We start from the raw sequence: 12,012 nt of genomic DNA on the forward strand, positions 1-12,012 counted from the left end.
GGGGTTGGGATACTAACAAAACACAGGTTGTTCACTTGGCAAAGCAGATGTTTACTTTTGAAAAATGATGGTAAATAAAGTGAACCTGTGTTCACTTTGGCTTTCCTGATCATGTGCAAGTGAAATGATTAAAGGTTTGCCATGACTCTTTAATGGAAGTAAACACTATCTTATTTGATTTACTCATCTTGGTGACTGTTGTAAAGTGAGCAGTTTATGTTCCTAAAGTAAATCAACCCTGCTTTTTGGGACTGTAGTGGTATGTGATGATGTAAAACTAAGGGGGGCGTATAAATATTTTGTAAATCCATGTAGTTAAAATATTCATACTGAATTGGAGATTTACTGGGGGAGTGTACACCTGAAGTTTTGAACTAACTTACTTGGAGCCCCCCTGAATTTTATTTATTTTTTCCAATGTTGCTGAATTTTTGTTTCTTTGCATAGGAATGGGTGGTGTAGATGACTTCAGAGGCAGTTTAGGCTCTGGCATGAGTGGAGGCATGTCAAGCAGCATGGCGAGCATGGGAAGCATGGCAAGCAGCATGGGAGGTAAGCTGGAAAGACATATTGCTTTCATCTACTTGGCCAAATGACCCATTTTCTGATTGAAACTATTCTTTAATTCAGACATGTACAGAGGAGGAATGGGAAGCAGCATGGACAGAGAGTTTGGTCGCAGTGAGCTTGGATTAAGTCGTGGCTTCGGCGATTCCTTTGGAGGAATGAGTAAGTGGTTTAATAGTGTGTTGTTTTGGGTTGTTTGTATTATTATTGTTTATTTTGATATATTATCTACTTGCCCTCCTGAGGATTTACCCCCCTTCATGACCAGGCCATTTTTTGCGTTACGGCGCTGCGTTACTTTTAACTGACAATTGCGCGGTCATGCAGCGCTGCACCCAAATTAAATTTTATGTCCTTTTTTCCCCACAAATTGATCTTTCTTTCGGTGGTATTTGATCGCCTGTGCGTTTATTTTTTGCGCTATAAGCAAAAAAAGACCGACAATTTTGAGAAAAAAAACAATATTTTGGACTTTTTGCTATTAAACATGTCCAGTAAAAAAAATTAAATCAAATTTCATCATAAATTTAGGCCAAATGTATTCTGCGACATGTCTGCTAAAAAAATAAATTACAGTATCTCACAGAAGTGAGCACACCCCTCACATTTTTGTAAATATTTTATTATATCTTTTCATGTGACAACATTGAAGAAATGACACTTTGCTACAATGTAAAGTAGTGAGTGTACAGCTTGTATAACAGTGTAAATTTGCTGTCCCCTCAAAATAACTCAACACACAGCCATTAATGTCTAAACCACTGGCAACAAAAGTGAGTACACCCCTAAGTGACCAGGTCCAAATTGGGCCCAATTAGTCATTTTGTCTCCCTGGTGTCATGTGACCCTTTAGTGTTACAAGGTCTCAGGTGTGAATGAGGAGCAGGTGTGTTAAATTTGGTGTTATCGCTCTCTTACTGGTCACTGGAAGTTCAACATGGCACCTCATGGCAAAGAACTCTGAGGATCTGGAAAAAAAGAATTGTTGCTCTACATAAAGATGGCCTAGGCTGTAAGAAGATTGCCAAGACTCTGAAACTGAGCGGCAGCACGGTGGCCAAGACCATACAGCAGTTTAACAGGACAGGTTCCACTCAGAACAGGCCTCACCGTGGTTGACCAAAAAAGTTGAGTGCACGTGCTCAGCATCATATCCAGAGGTTGTCTTTGGGAAATAGACGTATGAGTGCTGCCAGAATTGCTGCAGAGGTTGAAGGGGTCAGCCTGTCAGCGCTCAGACCATACGCCGCACACTGCATCAAATTGGTCTGCATGGCTGTCATGGTGAACTCCCTGCCTAAGCGGGTTAAGGCAGTGCTGGAAAATAATGGTAGCCACACAAAATATTGACAATTTGGACATTTTCACTTGGGGGTGTACTCACTTTCGTTGCCAGCTATTTAGACATTACTGGCTGTGAGTTATTTTGAGAGGACAGCAAATTTACACGGTTATACAAGCTGTACACTAACTACGTCACATTTGTAGCAGAGTGTAATCTCTTCAGTGTTGTCACATGTAAAGGTGAATAAAATGTGAGTGGTGTACTCACTTCTGTGAGATTCACATATATGTGATTTTGCGTAGAGGTACCACCCTGTAGCAGTATATCTGCTATAGGGTGGTCCTTAAGCAGTTAAAAACACACTATATTGCCAAATGTATTGGGTGGCCTGCCTTTACATGCCCATGAACTTTAATGGCATCCCAATCTTACTCTGTAGGGTTCAATATTGAGTTGGCCCGCCCTTTGCAGCTATAACAGCTTCAACTCTTCTGGGAAGGCTGTCCACAAGGTTTAGGAGTGTCTATGGCAATGTTTGACCATTCTTCCAGAAGTGCATTTGTGAGGTCAGGCACTGATGTCAGATGAAAAGGCCTGGCTTGCAGTCAGCTTTATTTTATCCCAACGGTGTTCTATCGGGTTGAGATCAGGACAGTCCTCTTCCTTCAAACCCTAAAAAAAAAAAAAAAACCCCACACCGTAATCCTGTCCCCTAGACACATGCATTGGATTGCCAGACAAAGAAGCATGATTCGTCATTCCACAGAACACTCAGTGATGTAAGGCTTGGATGCAGCTGCTCGGCCATGGAAACCCATTCCATGAAGCTTTCTGTGCACTGTTGTGCTAATCTGAAGGTCACACAGTTTGGAGGTCTTTAGCTATTGATTGTGCAGACAGTTGGCGACTTTTGTGCACTTCAGCATGCACTGACCCCACTCTGTCATTTTACGTGGCCTACCACTTCATGGCCGAGCTGCTGTTGCTCCCAGTTGTTTCCACTTTGTTATAATACCACTAACAGTTGACTGTGGAATATTTAGTAGCAAGGAAACTTTACTGATGGACTTATTGCACAGGTGGCAACCTATCACGGTACCACGCTTGAGTTCACTGAGCTCCTGAGAGCGACCCATTCTTTCGTGTGTGTGTTATATTTTTTACGCAATTTTTTTTTTTTTTTTTTTCTTTTTTCCCCCCCGTTTGTGCAATAGGTTAAATGGCTGGGTAGCATGAGAAAAAACATTTAATAAACGTTTTATAAATGGTTAATCTTGAGGACCGTAGGTACTTGGAGTAGGTTAAATCCTGTATTAATATAGTGGTATAGGTATTAACCACTTGCCCGCCAGAGGATTTACCCCCCCTTCCTGACCAGGCCATTTTTTTTGCAATTAGGCAATGTTTCTTTAACTGACAATTGCGTGGTCATGCAATGTTGTACATAAATGAAATTTGTTATTTCTCCCACAAACAGAGCTTTCTTTTGGTGGTATTTGATCACTTCTGCGGTTTTTATTTTTTGCGCTATAAACAAAAAAAGACCAAGTTTGAGAAAAAAAAAAAAAAATATTTTGACTTTTTGCTATAAAACATATCAAATAAAAAAAAATTTAAATAAATTTAGGCCTAATTGTATTCTGCTACATTTTGTTAGTCTTTTGCTTAAAAAAAAATCCCAGTAAGTGTATATTGGTTTACATGAAAGTTATAGCGTCTACAAATGGCAGTATATATACTGGAATTTTTATTTTTGTTACACTAGTAATGGTGGCAATCAGCGACTTATTGCGTGACTGCGGCAGGCATTCTGACACTATGTGGGAAATAACGGCCACTGAAATCCCCAGTGACATGGAATACAATGATCAGAGCTAATAAAAAGCTCTGACACTGTACTAATGACACTGGGCAGGAAGGGGTTAACATCTGTGAATATCAAAGGGTTAACTGTGTACGCTGTGTGTTTCACATTTTGTGCTGTGTTGTGTTTTTTTTACTTAGGAAGACATTTTTTTATTTCTCTACTGTGCAGAGATACAAAGCAGCATGCCCATGCTGACAGAGATCTGCTTACATACAGATCTCTCCTTTCACAGCCCTACCAGAGTCCCGTCCGGGACACCCTGTGCAGCCAATAGCAGCACGGGTAGGGTGCACGCATGCGCTCCCCTTACCCTAAAATGCAAATAAAGTGTGTGTGTGTGTGTGTGTGTGTGTGTGTGTATATATACGTGATTTTGCGCCACCCTGTAGCAGTACTTCTGATGTAGGGCGGAGGGCAACTGATTAAATCCAAAACCAAAAATGTAATGTATTGCAGCCTACAAATATCAGATATGGTGGCTGCATTACACTTTTTTTTTTTCTTTTTTTCCTCCCACATGGCGATCTGGCCAGTAACACACCTCCTGTATTAACCACTTCATGTCCGGACACTTACCCCCTTCCTGCCCAGGCCAATTTTCAGCTTTCAGTGCTATCACACTTTGACAATTGCGCGGTCATGCAACACAGTACCCATATGAATTTTTTAGCATTTTTTTGGGACAGATAAAGCTTTATTTTGGTGGTATTTATTTACCACTGGGATTTTTATTTTTTTTTGCTTTTATAAATGAAAGTCAAAAATTTTGAAAAGTTTTTCTTATAAAATTTTGCATCTTTCTTCATAACTCTGGGCCAAATGTATTCAGTTATATTTTTAGTAAAAAAAAAAAACCCAAATTAGTTTATAACCAAAAATTATAATTAAAAAAAGTTTACATTTTTATTTATTTTTTTACATACTGTCGCCCTAGCAGTTCAGTGTCACCATGGTGGCACTGTACTACTTGGGGGGGATGAAGATTTTTATTTTTTTTACACTGATTGCTTTCACACCCATAAAGGCTGTAAAAGCAATCATTTCTCCTTCTCTCTGGCTGCATTCTTGCAGGCATTGAGAAATACTGTGTGAGCTGTGATTGGTCACAGCTTGTCACATGGTACAAGGCTGTTGTGAATAGCCTTGTACCATGTGACCTCTGTGATCATTCACAGATTTCACACATAGTAAGCAATGTCAGAAGTGACATCTTGCTTACTACTCTTCATGTGATCACTGATTGGCCAATCAGTGATCACATGATCGGGACCTCGCAGAGGTCCCGTACAATGATCGGTGTTCCACTGTGTCTGGAGGACACAGCAGGCACCAGATTGTGGTGTTGCGCACTCCCAGGGAGCACGCACAAGCAGGGGGCGGGGAGGCAGTTTATAAACGGCGACCAAACCCTCCACTGCCACCGTCCAGCCGGTTTATATACAACGGCCTGACGGGAAGTGGTTAAGAATGCCCCCACTCTGGATGAAAAAGCACTGGGGGGAGGCATAACCTTTTGGACAGCAGCATTGTCAGCCTGGGGGGAAGGGAGTGTTAGATGGACTAGCAGATTTAGAAACGCTAACAAATTGAAGCCAGTCTCTAGTTAACACTTTACAAGCAATTACAGCAACTTTTATCCCAAAATAAAAAATTCACATAAAAGCTGATCATTGTGAGCAGCCCTGTCATTGGTAAATGGTTTCTCATCCCTCCAACTGCTACATCTGCAAGAGAACTTTCTTTTGAAAAACAGACTTGCTGGTCTGATCACTATTGGTAAGCTGGAATATATTTGCTTTTTGGTTTTATATCACTTAAGTTCAGCAGTAGATTGTTTAGAAGTAAATGACTAGCTATCTGTTATGGCTTCAATGCTTTTTAAATCCCTCTTCTTTTTAACTCCATAGGCAGTGCCATGGTTGGAAGTTTTGGCGGAATGGGGTCTTCTTCTCTTGGTCCTTTAGGATCTGGAATGAGTAAGTATGGTAACTTTTTTTTTTTTTTTTTTTTGTTTAAAAGTGGTCCATTGGATGGATGTTTTCTAATGTGGATGTTTTTCTCCTAGGCACTGGAATGAGCGCTGTAAATAGCATGAGTATGGGCCTTGGCATGGAAAGAATGAGCTCCAGCTTTGACCGTATTGGTGGAGGCTTGGACAGAGCCATGGATATGGATAGAGGCTTTGGAGGGTTTGGTTCCACCCAGTTGGGAAGCGGTTTAAGAGAACGTGGAAATAAAGGATGCCAAATATTTGTTAGAAATGTAAGAATCATGCCTTAGAAATAATTTTAGAGGAATGCAGCACAAGTCTTAATTCTGATCCTCCCTTTTTTTTCTTTTTTTTTTTCTTCACTATAGCTTCCATTTGACTTAACATGGCAGAAATTGAAAGAAAAATTTAATCAGTGTGGTAAGTGTTCTTTTAGTTTTTGTGGGTTCATAAGTGTGTCAGGTTTGTGAAGTTAGGGCATGGGTCAGAGCCAGGCTGCGTCTATAAAACACACACAGCTTGCGAGCCTGCATGTCTACCCCATAGCAAGCATCTTGCTATTGGAGCAGCAGAGATTGCTGACGAGGGACCCAGAAGATGATGTTCAGGGAGCACTCTGTGCAATACCATTGCACAGAGCAGGTGAGTATGACGTTTGATTTAATACAGAAAATTTGCACTTAGAAATGCTTTAACTTGCATTATGCAACCCTCACATATGGTGTACCGATTGAGCTGAGGCTTGTATAACAAAAACTAATAGCCATTGTGGTTTTACTTCTGTTACAGGTCGAGTAATGTTTGCTGAGATTAAAATGGAGAATGGAAAATCTAAAGGCTGTGGAACTGTGAGATTTGATTCCCCAGAGACAGCAGAGAAGGCATGCAGATTAATGAATGGCATAAAAATCAATGGCAGAGAAATTGACGTCCGCTTAGATCGCAATGCGTAATTCCTTATTTTTAGTTACATTCCCACATTTGATCATTCTTTGGTAAAATAGTAACAGTGAAACATTAGAACTGTAAAGGCTAACTTTTTAGTTTTAAGCCTTTTGATAGTGTGGTGTTTAATGTATATTTTTTTTTTTTTTTTTTTTCGTTTTGTAAATCAATCTTGGTTTTTAAACACCATGTCTAGTCATTCAGTTTAAATGAATTGACATACTGTTTTTAATAAAGCCTGTTTCTCACAGCTAGTTTGACAGCCTGTGTTGGAGTTTTAATGCTGTATTTTATCCTGAAATATTGTATTACTTGAATGACACAGATGAAATGCCTAGAAATCACAATAAACTGGTCTTAAATGGCTCAGTGAAAATGGTAAATGCTGGTTTGTTTGAAAAATGTGACACAACTATAATTCTGAAACTGGGAAGTTAAGTTTTTAATTATAAAATTTGGAATGATTTATTTTCTACATGTTTGGTTAGCAGCAAGAGTTGTATCTGTTTTTACAGTAACAGAAGGTAGTAATTGCTTTTCCTATTATACTAAAATCTCAATTCCAAAAAAGTTGGGACAGGGCCATTTTTACTATGGTGTAGTATACTCTCTTCTTTTAACCACATTCTATAAACATCTGGGAACTGAGGAGACCGGTTTTGGGAGAGGAATTTTTGTTCCTCTTGCTTGAGCATATACTTTTCTAAAATCAAATATATCTTTCAACATCCATGGTGCCTTTCCTGCTGTGCAAGCTCCCCATACCATTAGACACAGGCTTTTGAACAGAGTGCTGATAACACGCCGGAAGGTCGAAATCTTCACAATGAAGGGGCGCCCTCGCGCAAGCGGGTTCGCTAAACTTCTACGTTTATTTCATTGTTGCAGATGTTTATTTTAAACTCCTAATTATAATTAAACAGCTACACCCATTTGCCCTGTAGGGTCTTCCATGTGTCCTTGATTAGCATCACCATTTGCAATCTGTCTCTAGAGAACAACCCATGTTATCACCTCGGTGTGCCTATGTTAACCAATGTAGATCACAATGATTGGTAACCACGTAGTTAAATGTTTATTGAAAAAACATAGGTAATTGGACTGCCTATTTTTAACACTGCCTTGTTAACCACTTAAAGTCTGCCCTAGAGCGGTTTTACTGCTACAGGGCAGCCTTCCTGTGCAAAATCACGTGTATATATACACTTTCGCCATAGGAGGGGTGCGGGCCCCCGCGGATTGCTTCTTCTGTTAACACTCAAAGCAGAAGTCGATTTCCAAGTGACAGTGAACAGATGGTTGTCAACACCTGCTGGTCGTTGAGCAGAACACAGAACAGAGCTCTGCCTGACAGGGTAGTCAAGAATTGTGTTTCCCTGCAAAGCTGGGAACACGATCCTTCACTTTCACTAATAAAAGCACAACGTAGTGTACACCAAACACATAGCTAGGCAGATAGTGTGGGTGTTTTTTTTTTTTTTTTTTTTTTAATAATTATTGATTTTGTTGAAATAACACAATACAGACAAAAGGCACAACAGGTCTAAATACAGAACTTACCAAAAGTTCAAAACAACCCTGGGGGGAGGGGAGAGACATTACAGGACATGCAAGGCCTAACCAAACACAGGTGGAGAACCATACCATAACAAACAGGAGGGAACCCAGGTCAAGTCAGAAAACAAAGCACATGAATAACTTCTCGCCACTTAATTTCCCAATATCCACTGTGGGGGAGGTTGCATCAAGCCAGCAAGACTAAAATTTGCAGGGGCATCCTCTGTTAGAATAGGTAGATTGATAAAGGGGAAAATTTAGAGTTTAATAGTTTCCAGTAGGTTACGGCAGAGGACGATGGTTGTTTCCAACTTAAAGCAATTGTTTTGCGAGCATAAAATAACAGGGTATTTAATAGGGTGCGCTTGGCCACAGCGGGAGCCAGAGTTTCCACCAACCCCAGCAAACAATAATTTGGGTCAAGGGGAACCGTGATGTGTGCTACTTCTTCAGTTGTATATAGAACTACCTGCCAAAAGGACACAATAGCAGGAGACGTCCAAAAATATGAAAAAACTCTCCCTCGTGGTGCGAACAGTGCCAGCACGCGGGAGAGAGAAAGGGATTCATTCTGTGCAACCGATGCGGGGTGAAGTAAGGCCTGTGTAGGATTTTAAATTGAATCAATTTTATCTCTGGCAGAAACTAGGGGAGAGAAGGGATCATTCCAAATCTTGGACCAGTTATGATCATCCAGGCTAGGGATATTCGTCCATTTCAGACATAAGGATGCCAATTCGGGACTGGCCTGAGAGCTTTCTGACCAAAAACGATCAGATTATTGTACGATCCCTCTGAAAGTGATTTTTTGTCATGCGATTTTTCTGATCGTGTGTACAGGGCATAAGTATAACAGCCTCTATCCCAATTTTTTAAGCAGTTTAAGGACCTCAGGGAGGTGTTGATTGGACTGCAAATAGGTATAGCTGTGAAAATTCAAAATATGTTCTGCATATAAAGGGTTTCACCAGTTTCCTGATTCAGTATGCTCTGAATATATGGAAGTAGGTTGTAACCTACGTTGTGATTTCTAGCAAGTGTAGAGGGTTCGAGACTTCAGGAACATAATATGCACAGTCTAGAGAAAAGAGCGGATAATGGAGACACGATTGAAACCTTTAAATACATCAAGAGGGTTAATAAGGTTTAAGAGGGCAGTATTTTGAATAAGAAGCCAAGATCAAGACAACAGAGACATGACCTCAAAATAGCAGGAGGAAAGTTCAACACTAGAAAGTAGTAGTATTACCAAGCGTAGTCAATCCTTGGAATAGACATCCAGCAGAGGTAGTGATTCAGTCAACAGTGGATTTAAGCATGCTTGGGACAAACTTAGATCTATGTTCAGGAAAAAAAAAAAGTTAAAATAAATCATATATATTTATATACACACACACGCACTATATTGCCAAAAGAATTGGCAGGTCTGCCACTGGTGACCTGTGCTTTTCACAGATGACAGCAGGTTCACTCTGAGCATGTGACAGACATGAGAGGGTCTGGAGAAGCCGTGGAGGACATTATGCTGCCTGTAACATCGTTCAGTATGACTGTTTTTTGATGGTGGGTCAGTGATGGTCTGGGGAGGCATATCCATGGAGGGATGCACAGACCTCTACAGGCTAGACAATGGCACCCTGACTACCATTAGGTATTGGGATGAAATCCTTGGACCCATTGTCAGACCCTCACTGATGCAGTGGGTCCTGGGTTCCTCCTGGTGCACAACAATGTCCACTCTCGTGGCGAGAGTATGCAGGCAGTTCCTGGAGGATGAAGGAATTGATACCATTGAATGGCCCCCACGCTCGCCTGACCTAAATCCAATAGAACACCTCTGGGATATCATGTTTTGGTCCATCTGATGCTGCCAGATTGCACCTCAGATTGTCCAGGAGCTCAGTAATGCCCTGGTCCAGATTTGGGAGGAAATACCCCAGGACACCATCTGTTTCATTAGGAGCATGCCCCAATGTAGTCTGGCATGTATACAAGCACATGGGGGCCATACAAACTACTGAGTACCATTTTGAGTTGCTGTAATGAAATGTCAGCAAAATGGACTAGCCTGCTGCATTATTTTTTCACTTTGATTTTCGGGGTGTCTTTGAATTCAGTCGTCTGTAGGTTTATCATTTCCATCAAACTATGGGGCATCCTTACGTTCCTAACACATTACCCAGTACATATCGGTATAGATATCCAGCAGGAGATTTTTACCCATTAAGATCTGATGTGTTTTCAAAGTGTACCTTTATTTTTTTTTTTTTGAGCAGTGTATATATACACTGTATTGCCAAAAGTATTGGGACGCCTGCCTTTACACACACATGAACTTTAATGGCGTCTTAGTCTGTCGGGTTCAATAATGGGTTGGCTCACCCTTTGCAGCTATAACATCATTAACTCTTCTGGGAAGGCTGTCCACATGGTTTATGAGTGTTTATGGGAATGTTTGACCATTCCTGTAGCACATTTGTGAGGTCAGGCACTGATGTTGGATGAGTAGGGCTGGCTCGCAGTCTTTGCTCTAATTCATCCCGAAGGTGTTCTATCGGGTTGAGGTCAGGACTCTGTGCAGGCCAGTCAGGTTCTTCCACCCCAAACTCATTCATCCATATCTTTATGGACCTTCCTTTCTGCACTTGTGTGCAGTCATGTTGAAACATGAAGGAGCCATCCCCAAACAGTTCCCACAAAGTTGGGAGCATGAAATTGTTTAAAATGTCTTGATATGCTGACACCTTAAGAGTTCCCTTCACTGGAACTAAGGGACAAAACCCAACCCCTGAAAAACAACCCCACACCATAATCCCCCCTCCACCAAACATTACACTTGGCACAATGCAGTCAGGCAAGTACCGTTCTGGCAATCTCCATATCCAGACAAGTCCATCAGATTGCCAGACAGAGAAGCGTGATTCATCACTTCAGAGAACACATCTCCACTGCTCTAGAGTCTAGTGGCACCATGCTTTACACCACTGCATCTGACGCTTTGCCTTGCACTTGGTGATGTAGGGCTTGGATGCAGCTGCTCAGCCATGGAAACCCATTCCATGAAGCTCTTTTTGCACTGTTGTGCTAATTTGAAGGCCACAAAGTTTGGAGGTCTTTAGTTTTGACTCTGCACAGTTGGTGACTTCTGTGCGCTTCAGCATGCACGGACCCCACTCTGTCCTATGTGGCCGAGTTACTGCTGTGCCCAGTTGCTTCCACGTTGTTAAAAGTCCAATAAACAGTTGACCGTGGAATATTTAGTAGCAAGGAAATTTCACGGATGGGCTTATTGTACAGGTGGCAACCTATAACAGTACTACACTTGAATTCACTGAGTTCCTGAGAGCGATCCATTCTTTCACAAATGTTTGTAGAAGCAGTCTGCATACTTTGAAAATACATCAGATCTCAATGGGGAAAAATATGCCGGATATCTATACCGATATGGACTGGTTAATGTGTTAGGAATGTAAGGATGCCTCATTTTGATGGAAATGAAAATTGTCAACCTACAGCGGACTGAATTCAAAGACACCCCAAAAGTCAAAGTGAAAAAGTAATGCAGCAGGCTAGTCCATTTTGCTGACATTTCATTGTAGCAACGCAAAATGGTACTCAGTAGTTTGTATGGCCCCCACGTGCTTGTATGCATGCCTGTCAACATCGGGGGATGCTCCTAATGAGACCACGGATGGTGTCCTGGGGTATTTCCTCCCAGATCTGGACCATGACATCACTGAGCTCCTGGACAGTCTGAGGTGCAACTTGGCATGTTGGATGGACCAAAACATGATATCCCAG

The 12,012-nt window shown here is 41.3% G+C and overlaps 1 protein-coding gene across 1 annotated transcript in view; it reads left to right on the forward strand.

The window, feature by feature from the left end:
- The window catches only part of MYEF2 (myelin expression factor 2), a 29,043-nt gene extending 22,006 nt beyond the window's left edge, over positions 1 to 7,037 (forward strand). Inside the window, exons 13-18 of the mRNA XM_089670330.1 lie at positions 448 to 552; positions 631 to 729; positions 5,627 to 5,695; positions 5,785 to 5,981; positions 6,078 to 6,129; positions 6,499 to 7,037. Of these exons, the coding sequence (XP_089526456.1) occupies positions 448 to 552; positions 631 to 729; positions 5,627 to 5,695; positions 5,785 to 5,981; positions 6,078 to 6,129; positions 6,499 to 6,662 (686 nt within the window). The 3' untranslated portion in view covers positions 6,663 to 7,037. The remainder of the gene's footprint in view (positions 1 to 447; positions 553 to 630; positions 730 to 5,626; positions 5,696 to 5,784; positions 5,982 to 6,077; positions 6,130 to 6,498) is intronic.
- The last annotated feature ends 4,975 nt before the right edge of the window (positions 7,038 to 12,012 follow it).

The sequence above is a fragment of the Staurois parvus genome, unplaced genomic scaffold (assembly GCF_062004578.1).
Source record: "Staurois parvus isolate SC_StPar_1 unplaced genomic scaffold, SC_StPar_1.0 ptg000089l, whole genome shotgun sequence".
Lineage (NCBI taxonomy): Eukaryota > Metazoa > Chordata > Amphibia > Anura > Ranidae > Staurois > Staurois parvus.